The 25,101-nt window shown below is 37.6% G+C and overlaps 5 protein-coding genes across 6 annotated transcripts; 2 read left to right on the plus strand and 3 right to left on the minus strand.

The window, feature by feature from the left end:
- Positions 1–808: 808 nt before the first annotated feature.
- On the minus strand, positions 809–4,084 carry LOC106313246 (1-deoxy-D-xylulose 5-phosphate reductoisomerase, chloroplastic). Its single transcript, XM_013751012.1, has 12 exons — positions 3,846–4,084; positions 3,347–3,528; positions 3,024–3,110; positions 2,729–2,854; positions 2,603–2,665; positions 2,337–2,486; positions 2,126–2,193; positions 1,934–2,045; positions 1,757–1,861; positions 1,546–1,667; positions 1,230–1,376; positions 809–1,159 (listed from the first exon to the last, which is right to left on the minus strand). The coding sequence occupies exons 1-12, from the start codon at positions 3,940–3,942 to the stop codon at positions 991–993; spliced, it is 1,428 nt and encodes a 475-aa protein (XP_013606466.1). The 5' UTR covers positions 3,943–4,084; the 3' UTR covers positions 809–990.
- Positions 4,085–4,633: 549 nt separating this feature from the next.
- On the plus strand, positions 4,634–7,855 carry LOC106319419 (peroxisomal membrane protein PEX14-like). Its single transcript, XM_013757735.1, has 12 exons — positions 4,634–4,836; positions 5,035–5,249; positions 5,333–5,372; positions 5,444–5,616; positions 5,905–6,094; positions 6,195–6,284; positions 6,464–6,543; positions 6,759–6,804; positions 6,888–6,958; positions 7,053–7,097; positions 7,185–7,253; positions 7,342–7,855. The coding sequence occupies exons 1-12, from the start codon at positions 4,761–4,763 to the stop codon at positions 7,759–7,761; spliced, it is 1,515 nt and encodes a 504-aa protein (XP_013613189.1). The 5' UTR covers positions 4,634–4,760; the 3' UTR covers positions 7,762–7,855.
- A 394-nt stretch (positions 7,856–8,249) lies between these two features.
- Positions 8,250–9,888, minus strand: LOC106314161 (bidirectional sugar transporter SWEET5-like). The gene is made up of 6 exons (XM_013752092.1): positions 9,818–9,888; positions 9,647–9,683; positions 9,290–9,506; positions 8,891–9,052; positions 8,500–8,619; positions 8,250–8,405 (listed from the first exon to the last, which is right to left on the minus strand). The coding sequence occupies exons 1-6, from the start codon at positions 9,858–9,860 to the stop codon at positions 8,250–8,252; spliced, it is 735 nt and encodes a 244-aa protein (XP_013607546.1). The 5' UTR covers positions 9,861–9,888.
- A 4,062-nt stretch (positions 9,889–13,950) lies between these two features.
- Positions 13,951–16,147, plus strand: LOC106315442 (rac-like GTP-binding protein ARAC10). Of its 2 annotated transcripts, none has more exons than XM_013753168.1 (8): positions 13,951–14,198; positions 14,701–14,788; positions 14,875–14,984; positions 15,082–15,145; positions 15,228–15,292; positions 15,356–15,421; positions 15,504–15,625; positions 15,709–16,147. In XM_013753168.1, exons 1-7 carry the CDS (start codon positions 14,094–14,096, stop codon positions 15,621–15,623), a joined length of 618 nt encoding a protein of 205 aa, XP_013608622.1. In that variant the 5' UTR covers positions 13,951–14,093; the 3' UTR covers positions 15,624–15,625; positions 15,709–16,147. The 2 variants fall into 2 exon arrangements, with proteins under 2 accessions (XP_013608622.1, XP_013608621.1); XM_013753167.1 differs by having other exon boundaries at positions 13,952–14,198; positions 15,504–15,619.
- LOC106315441 lies at positions 16,029–23,724 on the minus strand. Its single transcript, XM_013753166.1, has 5 exons — positions 23,510–23,724; positions 23,227–23,370; positions 20,405–20,779; positions 16,570–20,324; positions 16,029–16,469 (listed from the first exon to the last, which is right to left on the minus strand). Exons 2-4 carry the CDS (start codon positions 23,347–23,349, stop codon positions 16,626–16,628), a joined length of 4,197 nt encoding a protein of 1,398 aa, XP_013608620.1. The 5' UTR covers positions 23,350–23,370; positions 23,510–23,724; the 3' UTR covers positions 16,029–16,469; positions 16,570–16,625.
- Between the last annotated feature and the right edge of the window lie 1,377 nt (positions 23,725–25,101).

Raw genomic sequence — 25,101 nt, forward strand, 5'->3', positions numbered from 1 at the left:
AGGATTGATAAATCAACTAATCGAACTTGAAGCTGAAGGTTTATCACATAAAAGTGTTCGTCGAGAAAAGTATAGATGGTATAAAGTTCTTTTAAAGGAATGTTAGTGTGAACGCATTAAATTCACAATTTTGGTGAGAAACGTTATATGCGTGACACCTAAGCATTTTACTAAATAAAAGCTTCTCGTGAAGTCACGTCATCACGTCACATTCCTTGCCAATAAACTTTTAAGGTAAGTTTTAAAAATGCTTCTCCTTTAATATAGAGGGATAATAATATCTAGATAAAGAGCATCATCATTTCAAAATAACAAGCAAGTTGTTCGAAATCGCATTTTACCAAACAAATTATTAATCCAATGCGAAGATATGTTTCATATATGATTTGCAAGTTAAAAGTATTCGTAATGATTTTAGTGGTGGGAGTAGGTCAATGCACTCTTTATTCCTACTCTAAGATGAAATGATCGTTTTTTTCAAAAAAAAAAAAAAAAGAAATGATAGTGATTAGTTCTCTTCATCCAAGTTTATCCTCTTCAAACAATAAAATATGATAAGAAAGAAAATAAAGAACTATTGATGAAAAGGATAATCCTACTTATGTTTCAAATTAGTTGACGTTAAAATTTTTACACACCTATTAAAAATAGTTAATTTTTATTCATTTTACATTTTCCACAGAATTACATTAACTAAAACTAGTCAAATCAATAAAAAATTAGACCATAAAATACAAATTGTTAAAAACACCAAATAACAATATGTTTTCACATAAAATTTTGAAAACATCACGTAAAACCGACAGAGTAATGTCCCATTTGGGTTTTTAATTTCGGGTTGGCTTGTTTGGATCATTTATATATAAATGTACAACTTAGAACAAATAATCCTTTGCCAAAATGGTGTTAAAGTAAATACATTTTGCACTAAACTTGTTACAACATTTCTTAATCACTTCCACTAATCAATATACCTCCAACAACTATGTATCAGGCAGGAACTGGCCTTGCACCAGAAGAAAGTTGTACATTAGCAGCGTACTCACGCGCCCACAAGTCATAGTGAACAATCTCCTCAAGAGACGGCGATGATACCAACTCGTTTCTATGTTTATCGCATGTTAACTCCACTACCTTGAAGATATCCAAATAGCTTATCCTGCAAACAAAAGAAAGTGAATATAAAAACAATCTGATTCGTTTTCAACAACACTTGAGATGGCACTTACTTTTCATCAATGAACATTTTAACAGCTTTCTCGTTAGCTGCACTGAGAACTCCAGTCATCGTACCACCAGCTCGTCCAGCAGCATAAGCAAGATCCATTGATGGGTATTTCACATTGTCTGGTTTCTTGAATGTCAAGGAACCAAGTCTGCCAAAAAAATATCACACAATCTTGAACCAAAACCAAAACTGGTTTTCACAACATAAACCAACAAATTGTTTGGAGATTTTGTTTTAGGTGGTGATTAAAAATCTTGAAACCAAGCTTAAACACTTGATTAAACTAAGGACACATTTATAAATTGTGGTTAGCTTACTTGCAAAGGTCAAGTCTAGGCCAAGTTACTTCAGAACAAGGAACCCTATCAGGCCAAGACATGGTGTAGAGAATAGGTAAACGCATATCAGGCCATCCTAATTGAGCAAGCACAGATGAATCCTATGGAACAAAACAATTACATATATGTCAATAGATTCTTTATTTCTGAGACCAGAAGATGAAAATGCAGTTTCTTCTAGAAGCAAGACCTGTGTTTCAATCATTGAGTGAATGATACTCTGAGGATGTATGACAATCTCTATATCGTCATACTCAGCCCCAAACAAATAATGAGCTTCAATGACCTCAAGACCCTGTTTCAAGAACTCCATCTTACAACTTGATCAAAGGTAAGTATTAGTTTGAGAAAGCAAATGATGTTTAACCTTGTTGAAAAGCGTTGCTGAGTCCACTGTGATTTTCTTTCCCATGTTCCAGTTAGGATGCTTCAACGCATCTGCTACTTTAACTTCCTTGAGCTTTTCAACAGGCCAATCTCTATAAACAAACATCCAGTTGAATAACTTTCCATTACCAAATGAGAATACATAACAAAAATCTATTGAAAAAGAACAAACCTAAAAGCTCCACCAGATGCAGTCAAGATTATCTTGCGCAGAGCGCCTTCAGGCAAGCCTTGAATACACTAGAGAACATAAAGAATAAGAAAAAGTTCACTCAATATCGCTCAGTAATCCCTTATAGAGCACCTAATTGCTGCCTAACGATTTCTTGAACATTGGTATCGCCTGTGTTAGTATGGCAATCACCAAAATCATATATTGATACCTGGAATATGGCTGAGTGTTCTGAATCTGCTGGAAGAATCTTAACATTATGTTTGTTGGCGAGAGGAAGCACAAAAGGACCGCCTGCTATTAATGTCTCTTTGTTTGCAAGAGCAATGTCTTTTCCAGCTTCAATTGCAGCAACAGTAGGCTACAAGAAAGTAAAACAACAAAAACTTTATCATCTTCTAACATTCATACTCATATGCTCTGAAGAAGATACAATATAGTGTATATATATATATATATATATATATATATATATACCTTTAGTCCTGCGCAACCTACTATTCCGGTGACAACAGTTACAGCGTCTGGGTGGCGAGCAACCTGTTGATGAATATAAGTAAAAACTCCACACCACAATCAGAACTTTTAAAATAATGCACTAACCTCAATCACTCCTTGCTCCCCAGGGATAATCTCAGGTTTATAGTCCAAATCAGCTAAAGCCTCTTTAAGCTCATTGAGTAATGACTCGTTTCTAACTGCAACCAATGCTGGTTTAAATCTCTTTACCTGCATTCAGAAGAGAGTCATAGAGTTATAAGATAGAGATCACTGAAGTAAAAACAGGCAAGCAAGCAAGAACCAAATTTCTCTGGCTTCATTTGCTAAGCATCTATCTTGCTTATGTTTACTACCAATGAAGTTAGAGATATAACTGATTCAAGGTGGTTTAATGTACCTGATCAGCAAGGAGAGTAACATTGGAACCAGCAGCTAAAGCCACAACTCTAAATTTGTCAGGATTCTCAGCCACAATATCCAATGTCTGCATTATAAACAAAATAAAAAAAAAAACAAGATTCTGTAAGTTGTTATCGATGAGAATGATTCAACAACAACAACCTAACTCAGTATCCTCACTCACTACAAAGAATCTTAGAGGCATGACAAATATAACAATGCCTACCCATCTCAAACATAATCTACTGTCTGAGCCTACTGAAGAACTGCATAATAGTTATGGAGCAAAAATGATCTGCCAAGGAGCAAGAAAACAAGAACCTGAGTGCCAATAGAACCGGTAGAGCCAACGATGGAGATGGGTTTAGGCCCATCCCAAGATTGACGAGGAGGCTCTGGAACAGCTCTCCCAGGCCATGCTGGAGGAGGAGGTTGCTGCACTGAACACTTGACTCCTTTTCCAAAACCTCTCCACTGATTCCTCTTCTTCAAACTAAACCCACCTGCGACAACTCCCAAAGATGCAAACTTTCATACTCTCATAACTTAACTAAACCCAAAAGTGTCAAACTTTCAGAGCTAAATCTCACAGCTAATGTTTAAAATCGAAGAATTTACAGAGAATTTGAGGGTAAAGTCACAGTTTGAAGATACCCAGATGGCAAAAGTGTCAAACTTTCAGTGCTAAATCTCACAGCTAGTGTTTAAAATCGAAGAATTTACAGAGAATTGAGTCATATGTCACAGGTTTGAAGATACTTTCATATTAAGAGGCTAACGAAAACTAATGAAAGACTGAAGCTTTTTTTGGAATGCAAACCTGGGAGTTTGGGGGTTGGATTGAACCGGGGGTTGGTATCCAAGAAAGAAGAAAGAGATTTGGAATCAGCTGGAGAGAGTGAGTTAAGCGTCATCATCAGTCTTTTAAAAAAAAAAAAAAAAATCGAATATTTCTCAGAGAACCCACTTGTTTTTTTTTATTCTAACTCGATAATGAGAGGAGAAGAAGTATAGTTTGGCCGAAAGCTGAAACAGTGAGAAAGATGATAAGAAGAATGCAATCTGAATGGTGATACATTTATAAAAAAAATGATTTTTTTCCTTTTTAGTGATTTCCTTTGACATTATTATGCTGAGATCCATCAAGGTAACGACACGACACGTTCCCAATGGTGATACATTTATAAAAAAATGATCCCATTTTTTAAATTTACATATAAAAAGAATATCCTAAAAATAGTGTTATGCGATGACCCTATTAGAACATCTAATCTCTTTATATTAATTGAAAAAAAAAGCATCATCATAGTTATATAAGAAAATGAGAAAGTAAAGGTGGTAGGTTTGTGTTTCAAAAAAAAAAAAAAAAAAAAAGGTGGTAGGTTTATGTTTTGTGATTCACACACATGTCATCTTCAATCACTTAGTTATGTATTGATCTTTGATTATAGGTATAAAAACAAATTCTAAGACCAGTAGCTGGGAGAGTGTTTTGCTCATTGCAATCCAAGAAGAGCGGATCATATACTAGGCCCATCAGATCTGAGGCCCATCAAGTCTGAGGCCTCTCAACGCCTCGGTGATTAAATCATCAATTCATCTCATCAGCATCGCCTTATTTGTTTGATTGCTCTTCTTCTCTGGAGAGGAGAAGATCGCTTCTCTCATCCATCACTCGTCTCTTCTTTCTTTGTCACTTGGATTTGGATTCGGCGAAGGTCGGTGAGCTGCTGATATGGCAACTCATCAGCAGACCCAACCTCCCTCCGATTTTCCTCCTTCTCCCGCCCATGAAAACTCCTCGATTTCAGGTTCGATCACAGCCCCTCTACTACTAATCCGTTTTTTCTTTTGGGTAGATTATTAGCTACTGGTTTCTCTGTTCAACTATTTGCTGATGAATATTCAATTCCACCAAAACTATTTATAAATTTATAATTGATTCTGGTGAACGAGTGTCTAAAGGCTGAGCCTTTATTATTAGTAACTTTCTTGTGTTGTTGACACAGAGGCTACGAATGAGGTTCAGCAAGGTAGCGAAACTGCTAAGCTGGAGTCTGTGTTTAAGAACTCTGAACCGATACGGGAGGATCAGATTCAGAACGCTATCAAGTTCCTTTCCCACCCTAGAGTTAGAGGGTCGCCTGTGATTCACAGAAGATCGTTTCTTGAGAGGAAAGGTCTCACCAAGGAAGAGATTGACGAAGCTTTCCGCCGTGTCCCTGTAAAGCTCTCTCTTCTTTACTTGTTCTTGTTTTGATCATATAGAATTATTATCTTTTACCTTTGTAAATATCTTGATCATAGGACCCACCACCAAGTTCGCAGACTACAGTTACCACTCAAGGTACATAAGCTAGCTAGACATGTGTTCCTTTTGGTGGACTTGCCTTTATGAAATTTTTATGTTACAAACAGATGCAGTGTCTAATGTTCAGCCACAAGGGCAGATGCAAGCCATGCAGCCTGCTCCTTCTCCCGTTGTTATGATTCCGCCTCCAAGTTTGCTCTCTCGATTTCGCTGGTACCATGCTGTTCTTGCTGTAGGAGTGTTAGCCGCTTCTGGTGCCGGAACCGCTGTTTTTGTCAAGGTACCGTTGACCTCAAACCCCTCTCTCTTATGTCCATTTATATGCAGAGTGTTTGTGTAAGGAATTAAGATGGTTAGGCCATAACTATAAATGAATGGTAATTCATTGTTTCATTCTCCATTTTGACTTGACCACCAACGCATTTCAATCTGGATTATTAGGGTGTTGGAAACCTGTTTCTTCCTTTCTGGAATTTACTGATTGCTCCATGTGGAATGCAAGTTTGTAGTATTAGTTTCCTTGTACAAAATCAAGATCATACTGAAGAGAGATTCGTTCTTTTTTCAGAGATCTCTTATCCCCAGACTAAAATCGTGGGTCCGCAAGATTATGTCGGAAGAAGAAAGCGATCCTCTGGAGAAAGCTGATGCAAAACCTGGCTTAGCTGAAGAGGCAGTAGCTGCAGCCAAAGCTGCTTCGGCGGCTGCTTCTGATGTAGCCAGGGTTAGTCAGGAAATGATGAAAGCGAAGAGTGAAGGTAGATGTTAGTTCTTTTTTCTTTCTTTCTGTAACTACTTCTACTCTTGTTTCTTCCTTTCCCACTGAAACCAAATTTGTTCATTGTTTCTTGCTGTCAGAGAGGAAGAATTTTGAGGAGTTGATGCAACTCTTAGGCGTCCAAGTACAAGAAATGAAGTCCTTGAGCAATAATATCCGTTATCTCGAAAGTAAAGTGTTCAAGCTTTTTTTTTTTTGTATTCAGACTCATATCTTAATTTTGAAAAGTTACAACTTAATTCCTATCAAGAGCCATATAGGTTCTAGTTGCCTCTGGTTGATCTTAAGAGCCACTGTCAAAGCTTCTTGATCTAAAGAGTAATCCTCTGTTTCTACTTCTTACTTTCAGGGAACTCCAACAACCTCCCCAAAGTTTATTCAGCTAACCAAGAGGTCTATAGTGGTTTGGTCAAAACTCCGGCAGAAAGGGTGAGTTTAAGGTCGAAGTGTTTTGCAATAATCTTTTATGCATAGAGTAAATGATCCACAAACAGAGATAAAACCCAAAACAACTTATTATTGAGCTTGAATAAATAGAAAAAGAATCCTAAACCAAAAACACCCCAAAGAGAAGAATGATCTCTACTTGAACTTTATTGTGTAGTCCTTTTGGTAACATTTTAGAACGTTGATATGTGATGCAGAGACCCTATGCAAATGGCAGCAACGTTGATTATGACACGCGTTCAGGTTACCTCCTCTCTCTGGCTCAGTGTGCGTTTTGTTCTGTTACATTTTATTAGGTTGGTCTCTCTAACTAATTGATAATACAGCACGGTCTACTTCTCCTCCTGCGCCACCAGCTGATTCTTCTCAGCCCCCTCATCCAAAGTCATACATGGATGTAATGTCTAAAACCTATAATGTTCGCTGCAGAGTCTTGTGTTGAATTCCAATAAACCTTCGTAACATTTAGTTGAAAACTGGTGATGTTGCAGATAATGTCTATGATCCAGAGAGGAGAGAAGCCTTCAAACATTCGGGTAAATTGAAAACCAATTTCTTTTTTTTTTTTGCACCGTTTTTATACTTAACTGCGACATAATGATCGCACTTTCACTGACACACAGGAGATTAACGACATGCCACCCAATCCAAACCAACAGCTACCAAATCCTCGCATCGCTCCTAAAGCTAAGGTACAAACTTAATTTTGATCTAAAACAAACATTCTTTGTGATGAATCTTGGTCTGATTTGATTACACATGATCTCTTACTATTATCAGCCATGGGTCTATGGTCAACCGCCTCAAGACGAGAGTTCTAACGGTCCATGGTGGCAACAGAAGAACCCTAGATCAGCTGATTTCGGTTATGAGACAACAACGGCACGTTCCATCGGTATCCGAAACGAAACAAGTACAACGGAACCAGCAGCTATCCAGAAGCAGCGATCATGGGTTCCTCCGCAACCACCTCCAGTTGTTATGCCAGAAGCAGCCGAGGCCATTCGCCGTCCTAAGCCACAAGCTAAGATAGACCAAGAAGTAGTAGCTGCTGCTAGCGATGACCAGTCAGGTGTGAGCGACGAGTTGCAGAAGGTCACTAAGTTCTCTGAATCTGGTGGCGATGGATCAGGAAGATTGGAGATCACAGAGATTCAAGAAGAAACAGAACATCAACATATCGGACAAGAAGGGAACTAGGAAACTCAAATACTTAATTATGTTTGCTTGTAAGAAACTCATACCTACGTACCTTAATTTAATCATAGTTATAAATCAAACCCTTGTTAAACAAGTAAGCTCACTCATTGTGTTGCTTACCTTATTAAGTATATTGAAACTTTTATTACCCAAGGAGCAGCAAGAATCATTACATGCTAGTTTCTAAGCTATAAGAGAGGCTGTACATAGACAAGAAACTCTCTCTCACATGCCGGTTCCTTTACAGCTTCCATAAATGTTACACAAAGTAATCTAATAAAACTATAACCGTAACAAATTAAGTAGATTCAACTTGCCAAAATTATAACATTTTAGTTTCCAACCAACAAGAAAAAAAAGTGAAATCCCTTTTCTTTCTTCCTACTCAAGAAAAGCTAACAACTTCGGAGCTTCCTCGTCTTCATTTATGTATCTTTCATTAGCATCTCTTCCGATTCTTATTCTTAACCTAACGATGAAGCTGGACATTACCATCCATAGCTGCAAGTGTCAAGCTCGATTTCAGCATTAGTAAACCGCTTTTCTTTATCTCCATCTTCATCGTTCCAGTTAGTTGTTCTATAGTAAGTTGCGTATAATATAAGTTGTACTAATCCGGATAGGGATCCAAGGCCATTTGGTATCTGTTTTTCATGAAACAGACCAATATATTAGCGCCTATAAAAAGATCATACCAATTGAGTTGAACATATTATAGGGGTGAAAAAGGAAGTTTACCAAAATATATGGGTCGAATTTAAGACATGCATAAATGACCCAAACGACTCCGTTCATGAAGCTGGCTAGTGACAGGAAGAACGGCATGTACTTCACGCTCTTTGTCTTTATCACAAGTCTCTGTTCCCACATTAATTAAACACATTAAATGTTAGTTCACAACAAAGAAGAAGAAAAATGATAGAAACCGTTTCTTGGCATATCCGTGATTAATCTAGACTCTTGTAGTCTTGTTCATGATTATTCTAACTCTAGCTCATTCATGCTAGTATGTTGGTTTCAAATCTTCTGTATGATCTCATTAGTCAAATCATTAACTAGTTAAGGTGATCGCACTTTGGATAGAACATTAGTTAATATCATCGTGAAATGAATAAGAATAATAGCTTACCATCACGGTTAGAGGAGAAGCATACATGACAACATTGAAAACAATGCACATGATCCCAATAAGCATAGATCTTTGTTTTGTTGTATGCAAACAGTACAATGTGCAGAAGATCACCCCTGACATGAATATCAACTCAACCACCATAGCTATTGTGATCTTTCTCTGTATAAAAATCAAATATGCTTATTAGAAACCATTATCAGTAATGAATCTAACTCACACCTGAAAATTAGTTCTAAAGTAGATAGGTTTGCCATATCACTTATATATTGCCCAATGACCCTTATAACTTATGATGTAAGACATCTAATAACGATCTCAAATCTTTCATGGTTACAAAAAAAAAGCATTAACGTGCATGCATGCATGCGTATTCACATTAAGGAACTAGAAACTTACGCGGATAGCTGAGGTAGCGAAGATGAAGAAGATGGTGACATAAACGAGTTCCATGAAAAGACCAGTTCCATTAATGGTAATGACGAGGAGACTATCGGGATGGACAAAAGGAAGTCCATAAAAACTCCACATCATGCAGTTTAAAACCGTGGCTAGGTACGGATCTGGCTTAAACTCCGACACTGACTTCATCTTCCATATCTTTATCATCGTTGGTCTGCATAGTTAATTTCACATATAGTATTATTTTTTTTTTTTTTGAAACACAATTTCACATATAGTATATAAAATATATTTCACTGCATGTACTGATTTATAACAACATGCAAAAACAAAGAATATCTAGTATGTGCTCACATTGGAGAGCAGAACAAGCCGAAAGAGATCACGTTTCCTGAACATATATATGATAACGCAAAAAATAATTAATAAAGTTAATAAAATTAATTCTTTTTAATTAATTAGCAAGGTTTCTTTTGTTGATTGCACTATGAAATGTATGTTTGATTAAATTTTGTGAGGACTTACCGATGATTCCAACGATCGTCCGGGCAGTGTGGGTGTCCGTCATGTTGCTATGTATCTTGAAGAAGTCTCGTCTTTTAAAGATTTTTCTATTCTTTTTCGATGATGTTCCAATCTTCTTTATATATTTTCTTTAGTGTCTTGCTTTCTTGTTTCTGATATGTGATCAGTTTGTTTGATGAAACAACTCTTTTCTGGTATGTTTCTTGGTTCTGTTTTTTTTTTAATTTTCTTTTAGTATTTGAATGATTTTTGGGTTCTGTTTTATCAACAAACGGTAAGAAATGGAGTTTAATAGCAAGTCTGTGAGTCAGTAGAGTATGAGTCGGTAGAGTAACTAACGCGTGACAAGTGTTAAAAATATGAACCATGAAGCCGTTTGGGTACCCCATGCATGAGCAACATCCGGCTCTTCATTCGCATTCAATTTTTTCTGAAGCATAGTTTCATAGTATCATATTATACTGCTGCCGTTGTCCCAAAAAAAATATATTATACTGCTGCCATTTTTATTATTTCACTTTCTGTTACAATCTGTTTTGTTAAATTTTGTCAGCAAGACATTTATTTTACATGATAATTAATTCAGTTGCAATTCTATCATCTTTATTGTTTTGTTTTTCTCAACCTTTGGTTAATCATTAATTCATAGCCTGAGCCTTATAACTAAGTTAGATAGCCCGATGAAAATGAAGTCATGTATTATGTTTCATTAGAAAATTAGAGGTCAGATTAGTCGTCAGTAATATCTTCCTTAGGACATTACTTAACTTTGATCCAGATAACCCGTGATTAAGGAAAAAAAAGTTAGCCTCATGAGTTAGTTATTTTGGAACAAGAGTAGAGAAGAGTATATACATTTTCTTTCATTCATATGCGGGTCGGAACGTCCCGGGCACATCAGATCCATTACAAACTTGATGTTCAACTAAAGAAAATCCAATGCGGCCCATATTGAATTGAGGTATGTTAATAGTTTTATATGATTATCGGTTATGAAAAATGTGATTGATCGTCTAATTGGTTGTGCTGATAAGTTTTTGAAGTCGTTTAATTTAGAGATGTTTATTTTTCATTATAAAAAACATTTAAAACCTTGGCTCCCATTGTCCCTTTGTAACTTTTGAGGCTTTTCTTTTTTAGAGGATTTCATGTTAATTACGTCATTAGTCTTCTGCGTATGGCCTTTTTCTTTTGTATAATGAATCATATGATATATATATAGAACTGCATGATTAAACAAAACTTGTAAAACTGTGTTTTGAATATGAGAAGGTGTTTGTATATTACATTTTATAGTTTAATTATAACTAGTTTCATTTCGCAGTTTTCGTTTCATTACGTATGTTTATTTGACATATTAAGTCCATACTTTGTCATTTTATTGTATTATTAGTCAGCTATTTCTTATATATATTTTTGGAAGTGTTTGGTGGGAATGACTTGTAAAATACTTAAATAAATTACACTTTTCGACTAGCTAGAGAGTAACAAGCCCCGTGGTCCTCCTTGTGAACAGCACCTCTCTAATTAACAGACTTTCGCATTTTCATATTCATGGTGGTTGCGTCGATATATATATAGAGTCGTAGGTATTACTCCAATAATTAATTTATCTTTATATATATAACTTTGTTAATCATTGAACTACGGCTTTTGGTAGATGTCCTCACAAGGTTTTGATCCCCAACATCCACCTATAAATCATTATATAAACACATGTAATATCGATTAATTAACAACACTTTTATTTTCTAAAGCAGAACTGTACAATCTGTATCCATTAACAAACAAAAATGAATTATTTGGTAAGAATGTTCGATATATAAAAGTTGCTATGATTCTTTTGTGAATCTTGAATTTTTGTTGCTGGTTGTTGCCAACGAACTCTTGTTGGTCGAGTTTACATTATATTATGGAGTAAATTCCATGATAAAGGTTTTGAAAATATACAGGTCCACATAAAAGACCAGGCCATTTTATCCAAGTATAAATAAAATTACAAAACTTATATAAACAGTTGCATACTATACTTTTTCTATTTTAATTATATATTTATAATTATAATCAAGTAGCATGATATATTTTTATCACAGAAACAAAATTTTGATAAATCTTTCTTATAATGTATTTAATTTGTGGAAATGCTGGTTTCAGTGATTTTATGTGGAACTGTTTTGTTTAATGATAAAACATCCTAAGAAAAATCTATATAAAACTCATAATGAGCTAGAACATCCCACATTAGGAGTGTTTTATAAGATTTATATCCAATGTGAAAAAAGAAAAATATTGAAAAGAAGGAAAATGATGTAGAATTTCACTTTGTAGAAATGCTAAAAAAAGTTTTTAAAATTAGATATGTAAACTCTTTTTTTTTTGAGAAACTCATCTACACATGTCATATTGATTTAGATAAAAAAATAACAATTAGATGATTTTTTTTTTTTGAAACACCACTTTCATTCATACTTAAACATCCAAATCCAAATTACAATTAAAAGGAAAGTTGTTTAGAACTCTCCAAACAAAAGACAATACAGCATAAAAGATAGCAAACACTAGTAGGATAGCGAATCCAGAGCAACGCTCGGATGCGTCAATACAAAGTTTACGACATTGCCGAAACCTTGAGAAATAGTCACCGTATATCGTGACGTTGACATCCAATCCGCACCTCGGAATATCGTCGAGACGAAATCCGTCGTATCTTCAGGCCCTGAACGAACCGCTACACAAGATAACAAAACGGCTATAGATATGGAAAGACACCTCCATTCAAAGATTGGAGGGAAATCACTCCTCAAAGAGGAGGCAAATGGTGATGGTGATGAGCCCGATGAATCCACCGGTAAATGAACAAAAGATAGACTCTTCGACAAAGAGAGATAATCATGTAAAACAATTCAGTTTCTGTAAAAATCTTGATGAATCCATCAAAAAATTTCAGGAAAATAGCTAAAAAGACCAAGATCCCCCATCGATTATTAGGCTGTGAAACTGGGCTGAAGTTAAAGGCAGATGGGCTTATCAAGCCCACTAGCAAATTGTTTTGGCCCAACTCCGCGAAAGTGACAACAGTAGAGTGGCATCGCCGGGGAAGAAGATACGCAGCAGAATGAGCACGACGGCCGACAGAAAGACGGGTTGAGTCCAGTGAGGGGAGCAAAGCTGATACCATCCTCCATTTCGGTGGATGCGAGCTAAAGCGATGTGGAGGAGGTCGTCTGACGCTAAGGCTTTCTCGGTGAGAAAAGCGGAGCTGCGACGAGAGACCAGAGGTTTCAAGCGGCGAGTACGGCGGCGGATCTGACTTGAGAAGCCCATATCCGTAGGAACAAATGCTGCTCACCCCAGCTAGAGGTAGAAACTCGCAGATCTGAGAGTCAGCGATGGTGAGGAGCGGCAGTGATGAAGCACGGCGTTTGCAGTTGGTGAAAAACATGGCGGATGAAGTGGAATGGGGAGCCCCCAAGAAGATCGGATCCGGTGAAGCCCGGTCCGCAAATGAAAGGCCAACCGCTTTGACTCTCGACGGAAAGCCTTCTCCGGAGAGATCCGTCGACGAAAGCTTTGGCGGTGACTAAAACGACGAAAAAAATCTGAGGAAACGCAAGAGAGACGAGGACGGGAGCAAGAGAGAGAGAGAGAGAGGAGCTCGACGCCGGCGGTTTGAGACCCCGCCGGCGTCAAGAAATGGTGGTTTCAAGGACACCTCGATTCTCGTGTCTGGGAGGATTTTAGGGCGAACCTCTTTTAATGTGTGCTCACCATATATAATTAGATGATCAAAATTTTAATTAAAACTAATATTGCATTTGGTTAGATACTTATTATGAGTCTCTCACCATTGAAGAAGTTTTCATGCTCTATAGTCTATACTATTTCACATGGCATATCCGAGAGAAACACGAAAATAACAAAACACATGCATTCAACAGTACATGTTAATGCATACACATATGAATGACATCATCAGCCATCTTGACTTGTCACTATTGCTCAACGTGACTATTATTAAAGACTGCATAGTAAATGGTTATTACCGTGGCGTAATAATATGTATTGGAACAACTGGTGTTGCGTCATTAACTCAAGAAGCAAAAGATGGATGCTCATCATGTGAGTTCACCACCGCTCCTTCAAAACAAAGCCAACAAACACCCATTTAAACACATTATATTTAATTATCTCACTCCTCTCATATTAAAGTAATCACCCAACTTTTATCTCTCTCTGTTTTATTCTTCTTCTTGTGAATGTGTTGTAGAGAAGAAGAATGGCTTCAAGTGCTTCAAAGTTCATCAAATGTGTAACTGTTGGTGATGGTGCCGTTGGTAAAACCTGTATGCTCATCTGCTATACCAGCAACAAGTTCCCTACTGTGAGTAGCTCGTTAATTACACCTCTCTCTCTCTCTCTCTAATTTTGATCAAGAATCTCATCTGGGTTTCTCAGATTCACTTGAAAGTTCCAATCTTTTACTGAAAATCTTTCTGGGTTTGTCAAATTTTAGCTTCCCCATTGCTAAAAGGTTCTTAGAATTCATCTGTGTGATTCAAAGTTAGCTCCTTTTTTATAGGGATTATGCATGAACTAAGATCCAGCTTTGTGTTTCTCCTAACAACATCTGGATTCTTCAGAATGTTCTTGAAAGTTTTGATCTTTTACTGAAAATCTTTCTGGGTTTGTCAAATTTTAGCATCCCCATTGCTTAAAGGTTCTTAGAATTCATCTGTGTAATTCAAAGTTAGCTCCTTTACTAGGGATTATGCATGAACTAAGATCCAGGTTTTTGTGTGTTAGTCCAGCTTTTGTGTTCTCTTTCTCCTAACAATCTTTCTTTAGAGTTGATTTATGCAAAACTGTGAATTGGTTGTAAACAGGACTATGTACCAACGGTTTTTGACAACTTTAGTGCAAACGTTGTAGTTGAAGGAACTACTGTGAACTTAGGGCTATGGGATACTGCTGGTAACCAACATTTATTTTCTTTTGATTGATTTGAGATATTGTTGCATAGACCAAGATCCTGTTTGGGTTTGTGTTTTGTTTTGCAGGACAAGAAGACTATAACAGATTAAGGCCTTTAAGCTACAGAGGAGCAGATGTCTTCGTCTTGTCTTTCTCATTGGTTAGCCGAGCTAGCTACGAGAATGTTTTTAAAAAGGTTTTGATTCATGCATCTCTCTTTGAACTCAATAAGACTTGTAACAATGTCAAGTCATTTCTAATGTTATGTATGACTTCTTCTCGTTGAGTCTCAGTGGATCCCTGAACTCCAACACTTTGCTCCAGGAGTTCCATTAGTTCTTGTCGGTACCAAATTAGGTAAGAAACTGATGAGCATTTGCCTCTGCATTGTTTCAGATATGTTACATGTATTATTGATTCTTACTACATCAAAATGTAGATCTCCGTGAGGATAAGCATTATCTGGCTGACCATCCTGGACTATCCCCTGTAACTACTGCACAGGTTTGATCTCAGTAGATTTCAGTAGCTTTGTGTGTGTATGAGTTAAACGTTTTGGTATGACAGGGAGAGGAGTTGCGTAAGCTCATTGGTGCAACATATTACATTGAATGTAGCTCAAAAACTCAACAGGTATATAACAGATTCATTTACATTGACTCGACCTGCATAGTCTTAAGACAACTCTTGAGCGTTGAGAGTTTACATTTTGCAGAATGTCAAAGCAGTTTTTGATTCGGCAATCAAGGAAGTGATCAAACCGGTGCTTAAACAGAAGGGCAAGACCAAGAAAAAGAAGAAGCAACAGTCGAATCACCACGGGTGTTTATCGTGAGTGTAACACAACAAACCTTCATAGACTTCTGCTTCTAGATTCCTTTGAAAAAAGACACTGACTTCACCTCTTTGTTTTTGGACAGAAACGTTTTGTGTGGGAGGATAGTGACCCGGCATTGATGATAAGTTGATAACCCAAACTCTGTCTGATGTTTTTGTATTCCACTTTTGAGTTTGTATGATAAATGAGAGACATTATATATATATATATAGATTGAATCATAGTCAATCAATAGTTTACATGGAAGAGAGAGATAGAGAGCTTTTACTATTATTGTCAAACTCAATTATGTTTTATTTGTTTCAACCCTGTCACTGCAATATATATCATCAGCCATTTTGTTGCAACAGAGAGTAAAAGTGTTCACTTGTTCGACACATAACTACCACAAGTAGAACAATCTAGAAAAGAGTTCTGACTATATAATACAAACCATGGCAAATTTTAATCTCTCAGTCTCATATACCAACAATGCTTCAAGGACCATCACCATCATTTTTTCTTTCTTACAGAAGAACTTTATAAAAAAAACATAAACTAAACACTCTTGTCTTGCCTTTTGGTCCAGATACATAGATGTTAGACAAGGCAAAGAGTAGTGTGTTGTTTTTAAAAAGATCACCTGGTAAAACTCTGGGAGATGAGAGCAAATAAACAAAGCGATGATGATGACGGTCTTGGTTTATCTATCTGAGAGTTTTATAAGCCATGCCTGTGAAAAACAGAAACTGTTTGGAGGTGTATCTACTCGAATGATTGTAAAACACAGGGGTCAGATTTTTTTTTTTCCCTAAGAAACTGCTGTCCTTTGTGGCGTGCTGTCTGCTTTTATCTTCAGAGTACCTAGAGCGAACAAAGAGGAATACGAAACAAAGTCAGAGAACGAGAGAGAAACAAACATGAGATAACATAAGGTGAGAGAAGAGAGAAAAAATATGCTTACAGCCTTAGTGCAACGGCCTACAAAGAAATTCACAGGCTTGTTATTCGCCATAACGATTACTTATATCCTCCTCCATCCCACCCACCGTCTGGTTCCTTCCTCTTGAGAGTACCACCTGACATTTGATACATTCTTGCTTCATCTCTCAAAGGTAAAGAACCAGAGGAAGATAGTTGTCTTTGTACGAGTGCGGCTTCGTCAGTTTCATGCCCTCCTGGTCCAGAGTTCAAGTCAAGACCAGATCTAAACCATTTTGCATTGTTGCTGCTGTCCGAAACTCCACCATTGCTACTACCGTTTGGGAGATTAACGACATAAGGTCTTGGGTAGTTAGAAGGGATGGCAACTCCTGGACCCAATATTTGAGAGTTGACAGGAGGGAAGCATAGCCTGCCACTTGATGAAGAGTCCATGTATGGTGTTGAAGCACCTGAAAAATTTGCTGAGGAAAGAGGAAAGCCGGAACCAAAAGGAAACCCAGGATACTGAAATGCTGATGGTGGGAATGAAACTGCTGGAGAAGACAGTAAAACAGGGCCTCTGTACATATCAGGTGTATATGATGAAACTTCAGATGTTGGACCAACCATTCTCTGCGGTCCATTGCCTCGTTCAGGCAAGACTTGAGGAATACTCATTGCTGAATAATTGTTTACAGCAGGAAACCAAGATGAGAAGCCAGGCCTTATTCCACTGATCATTGGCTGTGCACTTCGGGAATTTTGACTAAAACCCAGAGATGATTCAACAACGTTAACATCATCAACAGCAGGTCCATCGTTTAAATCAAAATCCCTACTACCACCAGAAGATAAGTTTGTCTGTTGAAAAGTTGAATTCACCCGATGACCACTGCTTACCGTATGATTATTCATATCGGCTGGATCATCAAGTCTGTTTAGATCAAGATCCAGTACGCCACAGGGATTTGTGGGATTGGCAAATCTTTGGGAAGGCAGATCTTCAAGAACTCTTTCATCCGGTACATTTAGGTCGAAGTCCAAGAATGTCTTTGTTTGCTTGCCAGCGGTTGTAGAAGCATCACAGGAAGCCACATTATTCATGCTTAGTGGCACCACCTCTTGGACTTTTCTTGGCTCAGCTGGTCGGAAGGCGCTAGTGGCAGCAGATCCTCTCCACCCAACAGCTGGTTTATTTCTCAACAGATCATCACGCGGAACAAAAGCACCCTTTGCAGCAGCAGCAACTGTAATGGATGCAGGAGGTCGACTGGTTTGTAAAGGAGTAGATGTCAAAGACAACGATCCAGAGAAGTTACTTGAATTCTCCTTTCGTGTGTCATCCCCACTGAAAGCTTCATTTAGGTCAAATTTAACTCCGGCTTCCAGCTCTGACCCTGCTAAAGCTGAAACTGAGGGAAGATCTTTGGCAGCAGAGGTAAATTCCTCTGTTTCATGCCCATCAGCACATGTTGTCGTGGCGCACTGTTTTCCGACTTCAGCACTCTTTAGAGACGCCTCCACATGCTCAACTTCAATCTTAGTTACAGATGAATCCAGATGAGCTGTCACAGGCTTGTTCTTTTTATCTGTCTGGTTCACATGATTAATCCCCACGTCCATCTTTTCTGCAGCTATGCCCTTGGAGAGCTTGGACGAAACAGTTACATCTTCAGCCGTTTCTTTATCCAACTCAGAACTCAAGACTACCGGGGGTTTATGCTCTTCCTTGTTATCAGAGTGTGAATTTGCAACAACCAAGGATTCTACTTTGGGACATAATACGATGGCTTTACATTCAGCTGGCGCAGAAGTTTCCACTGATGTACAAGCAGCCTTTCGATCGTTAGCTGGTCCACCACAATCATTATCATCAGACAATTTCTCTGGCATCGATCTATCAACATTTTCAGTACTCCTATCCTTGGTAAACTCTGACAAAACTGAAACCACTTCACCCATTTTATTAACTAGCTCAGAACTTAATATCACCTTTGGTTTATCTTCCACCTGAGCACCACCAGCAGCCTCCAAGTGTGAATCTTCAGCAGTCAAAGAATCTGCATTTTGACTTTTGCCAATGGTTTTACATATACGTAAGGCAGAGTTTCCTGTCCTCATCACTGTATCTGCCACTCCATCTGTCTCTGATATCTCTTCAGTCTTTTGGTCACTAACTACCCCACTATCACCATCATCAGAAATGTTTCCCCCAATGCCTGATGTGTGCCCAGCGGTTGGGGCAATATCATCTGAATTTTCATTGCTTTCTAGGCACTGATCCACCAATCTTTGCAACTCTTCGATTTCTGAATCGGAGTTATCATCAAGATCTCCCGGCTTAGAATCATTTTCATTCTCTACAACGGCCAACTGCTCGCCACTACTACTGACATGTTCAACAATGGTGGGATTCACATTCTCAGCTTGCTCGCTAGGCATGCCATCCAAAGAATCTGAAACCCGAGATACCGAGGGTGATGCAACAGGGGATTTGGACATTTCATCAGCAGCAACAGTAGCTAGAAGATTCATTCCAACATCATCTGCACCAGCCACACATGCATTCGCCTCAGAGTCCCTGACACAACTTTCAATCAAAGCATTCATTAAGCTGTGTGATTCACCATGTCCTTTTCCAGTTTTGACATCATCTCCTGAGGTAGGAGACGTGGGCTTGACAATATCTTCTATTTTACTAGACTCATTAACAGCCTTCTCGTGCCCATCACCACGTTCACCACATTTAGGCAGCTTAACCATCAACTTATTGCTACAACCTTCAGCTTTCTCAAAAGTTACAGTTCTTTGTGATGAGATGCTCCTGCTCAGCCCAACTTCTGCGTGGACTGCAACAGTATTTCTTTGCTGCCCAACGTTAGCAACAGCAACACCTGTTCCAGGTGATGGGGCTGATCTAGTAGAACTTGGAGAGGTGGTTGCAGACTTCACGCTGTTATCTGAAATACCGGACACGGACTTAAAAGGATGCAGAGGAGATACTGATGTCTTGGTTGCATCAAAGGATACAACTGAGTGTCTACTGCCATGGGAAACTTCAGACTGACGAGGTCTTCCAGGCTTGGCATCCATTTCTGCCTCAACACGTTTCTTCCATGTATCAACCAAGCTCCTTGCCTTTTTCCCAATTTCTGAGTTCTTATGTGATCGCAATCGATTAACAGACTTCCCAATGTTGCAAGTCTGAAGAGCATTGAGATTCACAGGCAGCTTGTCAAGAGCACGTAGTAAAATCAAAAGAAACTCGTCCACTGATCTATCATTGTCTTTGGGACTGCTCCCATCCCCAATTTTCCTTCTATGAATCTCCTGTAGCCACTCATCAAAAACAGATAAACCCCTCAGCTGGACGAAACGACTGAGACAGTCAAACTTGTCTGTTGCAGCTACAGCACTTGCAAGAATGGACCGCCCAATCAAATCTGTCTTCTTCTCATTCTTCTCAGGTAGCATGAGCTGTACCAATTTCTCAACCCCTTCAGAATCCACTAGCCTGCCTCTCTCAGTAATTTTTGCAATCTCAGACTTCAAACTGCTTTCTTTTCTTACAAAACCAGAACCGCTATCATCAACCCGGCTCGGACGTTCCCTTTTCACAGATTCAGAACCCTGATCACCACGCTCTCTCTTCCTTCCCTTGCCCTGTGAAGAAGAGGAGCTACTGTTCTGCATACCTTCTGTTCCTGTTTTCACTTGAGATGTTGTTAACCTAGGAGAACAACCACACTGCTGTAAACTCTTACACAATAAGTTATCTACTTCTTGTTGACGTTCCTGCATAAAAAAAAAAGACTTGTCAAAACCAGAGAAGAAACAGAATTGGATAATAATGAATTATGATCTCACTCACTCACATCGATATAATCTTGATCAGTGAGCCACCAAATAGACTCGTTCATAACATCATAAACCCTCCAGCAAACAAACGAAGAGATTCCAGATGGGAGTTCAACGCCTTTGGGAAGAAAGGTAACTTTACACGGATGAAGCAAAGACGCAGCAGGTATCTCATCCTCGTGAAAGGAGTAGAAGACTTCGTTAGGCTGAGCCTCCAAAAGGACGCCCTTGCCAAGCTTCAACTCACCGGGTCGATACAGCCAATTCACACGAACCTTAAAGCTGCCTCCTTCTCGTTCCGGAACCAGCAAACGGATCAAACCAACGAACGGTGGACAATCCTGAGGCGGCTTGAACAGAGCACAGTCACCAACACTAATCCTCCTCCCGTCCTGCGAAAAAAAAGATCAAAACTTTAAATCAAATCGGAACCAATCAAAGCCAGTTGACACGAATCAAGTTACCTTAGAGAAGGAAGAAGGTGAAGAAAGAGAGAGGGACGAAGAAGAAGAAGAAGCGGTTAGGATTAGACGCGAAGGAGGTCTAAACATAAGCAGACGACGATGACCTTTCTCCCTCCCATGCATAGCCGTCTCTCATTTTTTCCCCTTTCGAATCAAAACAAACACAATTTCGTCTTCCTTCTCAGAATTGGTTTTCGATTACAATTGAAAAAAAAAAAAACCCTAATTGAGATTAAAAGAAGAAGATGCGATTCCTTAGGGATTGATTTTTGAAATCGAGTACCTGATCCAATCAACCCGCGAAGATCCAACAGCGAGAAGAAGCAGAAACCCCCGTAGAGTGCGAGAGAGATTGAACACGAATCGAAAGCACGCCCTTGTTTGTTTTTCGATCCAGCGAAGAAGAAGAAGAAGAAAAAATAAAATCGAGAGAGAGAGAGAGAGAGAGAGAAGAGACGAAGGCAAAAGGGGGGGTACTACGAGTCGGGGCAGTTCGGGCATGTGTTTCGGGCAGCGTTTTTATTTATTTTGTTTTTGGTTTTCTGGTGACATTTGAGTGTGTTTTCTTTTCTCCCCTCCCCTTTTAATTTTCCTAAATTTAAAACAAAACGAACTTCGTGATTAAAAAAAAAAAAGTTATTTGGGTTAAACACAAAAAAAAAAGTCTGATCATTTATAAAAATCAAACGAAATTTAGGATCATTTTCAATCAATACACTCGAAAAGTAAATGTGAGTTTCACTCTAATACTTTATAAATACTTTATAAAATAAAATTAGGAAAATATTCTGCTCATTTTGTTTCATAAAAAGTGTCTTCTGAAAAAATTTCACGTGTATTAAAAAATTAATTAGAAACTCTATTTTTTTCCGTTGACACACTAAATTCTTTTTTTTATTTAATACACTATTACATTAAGATTAAAAATGAACATTTATTTAAAATTTTGTATTGAAAACACAATAAGACACACTTTGAAACAAAAATAAAACTCTAAGACACTTCTCAAGAAACAGAAGAAGTATTATCTAATATTTATAGAAGAAAATATAACATTCATATAAAAATAGAAAAAAAATATATAATATATTAGAGTAAAATTTGCATCTCCCATATCCTTAGATTCAGAAATATCTGTGTAGATTTTCTTACCAAAAAGGCAAGAAATAGTGGAGTTTTCTTTTTCCATGTAAATCAGATACGGTCGGAGGAAGCGTTTCTTCGGAACGTCTCAGCTCCTACTAACACTTGATCTTATAAAATGGGTGTCCTCAAAAAAAATGGAGTAAAATCTTTATGTATTTGAGAAATTCTATTTTAAGTGGAAAAAAACTAGAAGAGATATTATCTATATAACAAGCAAACTAAAATTTTAATCATGCATGAACAAGTTGTTTCTACAAGTTTACAAAACCGATCAGTTTATATAATAATTTTTATGATTTGATCCGGTTTATTCTGGCTGATTTCGGTTTGAATGTGGTGACCTACCCTCCACAACAAGTTATTTGCTTATGATTTTTATGGGAGGATCTTGTGGTTACATTGTCCAGTGTCAAATCACTGTCAACAAAGTACAAGTGACCAATCATTGTCTCTCTTTGACACAGACATTAACTTTTTTTACAATGAGACTAAGAAGCTATTTGAGTAGCTTCCACTGACATATGTCTTCTTCACTCACCGATAGCTCCAAAACATGTTCTTCACAAGGCACAAAATATGTAGAACATCTCAAAGATTTTGAGACAGTAAGGTTAAGCTAACTGAAGGTTCCATATTTGCATAGGTGACAAGACTAGTCAAAACTGGTAATTGGAGATGGTGCAAAAGATGTTGGAATGCTTCAAGAAGCAGATATAGGAGTTGGGATCAGTGGAGTGGAAGCAATGCAGGTTCTTTAAAGAATCTTAGGACAACCATTTGCACGGTTTTGTATCAAGGTACAATGAATCATTCAAATCAAAAAGAGCTGCGTAGTTTGCTGTATAGTGGAGTTTCTTAACCCCAAGTCTTGCTTCGTTTGCTGCAACTGTTCCCTATATTGTACCAGGAAGTGGTACAAAATCTCCCCTTTGGTTGTTACATGGCTGATGGCTTCTGCAGCACAATAACCATTTTCTTCCTCTGCAAAACCTCTCTTGAATCCCAAGCTTTCAACCACCGAGGGAAAACCGCAGGGGATAGAGAGATTTTTGGAGGAACTATGTACACATGTGGGTTGTGAGTTAGCAGATGGTACAATCAGTTACTACCTGTTATTGCTATATATGAGCCATTTTGTTATAACAGAGACAAAGTTCTGAAATGTGGATTCAAACATAACTAAAATCAAATCGGAACCAATCAAAGCCAGTTGACACGAATCAAGTTACCTTAGAGAAGGAAGAAGGTGAAGAAAGAGAGAGGGACGAAGAAGAAGAAGAAGCGGTTAGGATTAGACGCGAAGGAGGTCTAAACATAAGCAGACGACGATGACCTTTCTCCCTCCCATGCATAGCCGTCTCTCATTTTTTCCCCTTTCGAATCAAAACAAACACAATTTCGTCTTCCTTCTCAGAATTGGTTTTCGATTACAATTGAAAAAAAAAAAAACCCTAATTGAGATTAAAAGAAGAAGATGCGATTCCTTAGGGATTGATTTTTGAAATCGAGTACCTGATCCAATCAACCCGCGAAGATCCAACAGCGAGAAGAAGCAGAAACCCCCGTAGAGTGCGAGAGAGATTGAACACGAATCGAAAGCACGCCCTTGTTTGTTTTTCGATCCAGCGAAGAAGAAGAAGAAGAAAAAATAAAATCGAGAGAGAGAGAGAGAGAGAGAGAAGAGACGAAGGCAAAAGGGGGGGTACTACGAGTCGGGGCAGTTCGGGCATGTGTTTCGGGCAGCGTTTTTATTTATTTTGTTTTTGGTTTTCTGGTGACATTTGAGTGTGTTTTCTTTTCTCCCCTCCCCTTTTAATTTTCCTAAATTTAAAACAAAACGAACTTCGTGATTAAAAAAAAAAAAGTTATTTGGGTTAAACACAAAAAAAAAAGTCTGATCATTTATAAAAATCAAACGAAATTTAGGATCATTTTCAATCAATACACTCGAAAAGTAAATGTGAGTTTCACTCTAATACTTTATAAATACTTTATAAAATAAAATTAGGAAAATATTCTGCTCATTTTGTTTCATAAAAAGTGTCTTCTGAAAAAATTTCACGTGTATTAAAAAATTAATTAGAAACTCTATTTTTTTCCGTTGACACACTAAATTCTTTTTTTTATTTAATACACTATTACATTAAGATTAAAAATGAACATTTATTTAAAATTTTGTATTGAAAACACAATAAGACACACTTTGAAACAAAAATAAAACTCTAAGACACTTCTCAAGAAACAGAAGAAGTATTATCTAATATTTATAGAAGAAAATATAACATTCATATAAAAATAGAAAAAAAATATATAATATATTAGAGTAAAATTTGCATCTCCCATATCCTTAGATTCAGAAATATCTGTGTAGATTTTCTTACCAAAAAGGCAAGAAATAGTGGAGTTTTCTTTTTCCATGTAAATCAGATACGGTCGGAGGAAGCGTTTCTTCGGAACGTCTCAGCTCCTACTAACACTTGATCTTATAAAATGGGTGTCCTCAAAAAAAATGGAGTAAAATCTTTATGTATTTGAGAAATTCTATTTTAAGTGGAAAAAAACTAGAAGAGATATTATCTATATAACAAGCAAACTAAAATTTTAATCATGCATGAACAAGTTGTTTCTACAAGTTTACAAAACCGATCAGTTTATATAATAATTTTTATGATTTGATCCGGTTTATTCTGGCTGATTTCGGTTTGAATGTGGTGACCTACCCTCCACAACAAGTTATTTGCTTATGATTTTTATGGGAGGATCTTGTGGTTACATTGTCCAGTGTCAAATCACTGTCAACAAAGTACAAGTGACCAATCATTGTCTCTCTTTGACACAGACATTAACTTTTTTTACAATGAGACTAAGAAGCTATTTGAGTAGCTTCCACTGACATATGTCTTCTTCACTCACCGATAGCTCCAAAACATGTTCTTCACAAGGCACAAAATATGTAGAACATCTCAAAGATTTTGAGACAGTAAGGTTAAGCTAACTGAAGGTTCCATATTTGCATAGGTGACAAGACTAGTCAAAACTGGTAATTGGAGATGGTGCAAAAGATGTTGGAATGCTTCAAGAAGCAGATATAGGAGTTGGGATCA

Source organism: Brassica oleracea, chromosome C9 (assembly GCF_000695525.1).
Source record: "Brassica oleracea var. oleracea cultivar TO1000 chromosome C9, BOL, whole genome shotgun sequence".
NCBI lineage: Eukaryota > Viridiplantae > Streptophyta > Magnoliopsida > Brassicales > Brassicaceae > Brassica > Brassica oleracea.

Coding starts and splice junctions, on each gene's coding strand:
- LOC106315441 (XM_013753166.1), bottom strand. CDS start 23,349: ATGCATGGGAGGGAGAAAGGTCATCGTCGTCTGCTTATGTTTAGACCT. Junction 20,780..23,226: donor CACCTTCTTCCTTCTCTAAG/GTAACTTGATTC, acceptor TTTTTTTCGCAG/GACGGGAGGAGGATTAGTGT. Junction 20,325..20,404: donor CTGATCAAGATTATATCGAT/GTGAGTGAGTGA, acceptor TTTTTTATGCAG/GAACGTCAACAAGAAGTAGA.
- LOC106313246 (XM_013751012.1), bottom strand. CDS start 3,942: ATGATGACGCTTAACTCACTCTCTCCAGCTGATTCCAAATCTCTTTCT. Junction 1,668..1,756: donor ACTCAATGATTGAAACACAG/GTCTTGCTTCTA, acceptor TTTGTTCCATAG/GATTCATCTGTGCTTGCTCA. Junction 1,160..1,229: donor AAAATGTTCATTGATGAAAA/GTAAGTGCCATC, acceptor TTTTGTTTGCAG/GATAAGCTATTTGGATATCT.
- LOC106314161 (XM_013752092.1), bottom strand. CDS start 9,860: ATGACGGACACCCACACTGCCCGGACGATCGTTGGAATCATCG. Junction 9,053..9,289: donor TCGCTACCTCAGCTATCCGC/GTAAGTTTCTAG, acceptor ATTTTTATACAG/AGAAAGATCACAATAGCTAT. Junction 8,406..8,499: donor AATTCGACCCATATATTTTG/GTAAACTTCCTT, acceptor CATGAAAAACAG/ATACCAAATGGCCTTGGATC.
- LOC106315442 (XM_013753167.1), top strand. CDS start 14,094: ATGGCTTCAAGTGCTTCAAAGTTCATCAAATGTGTAACTGTTGGTGAT. Junction 14,789..14,874: donor AGGGCTATGGGATACTGCTG/GTAACCAACATT, acceptor TTTGTTTTGCAG/GACAAGAAGACTATAACAGA. Junction 15,293..15,355: donor CCCCTGTAACTACTGCACAG/GTTTGATCTCAG, acceptor TTGGTATGACAG/GGAGAGGAGTTGCGTAAGCT.
- LOC106319419 (XM_013757735.1), top strand. CDS start 4,761: ATGGCAACTCATCAGCAGACCCAACCTCCCTCCGATTTTCCTCCTTCT. Junction 6,285..6,463: donor TAATATCCGTTATCTCGAAA/GTAAAGTGTTCA, acceptor TCTTACTTTCAG/GGAACTCCAACAACCTCCCC. Junction 7,254..7,341: donor GCATCGCTCCTAAAGCTAAG/GTACAAACTTAA, acceptor TACTATTATCAG/CCATGGGTCTATGGTCAACC.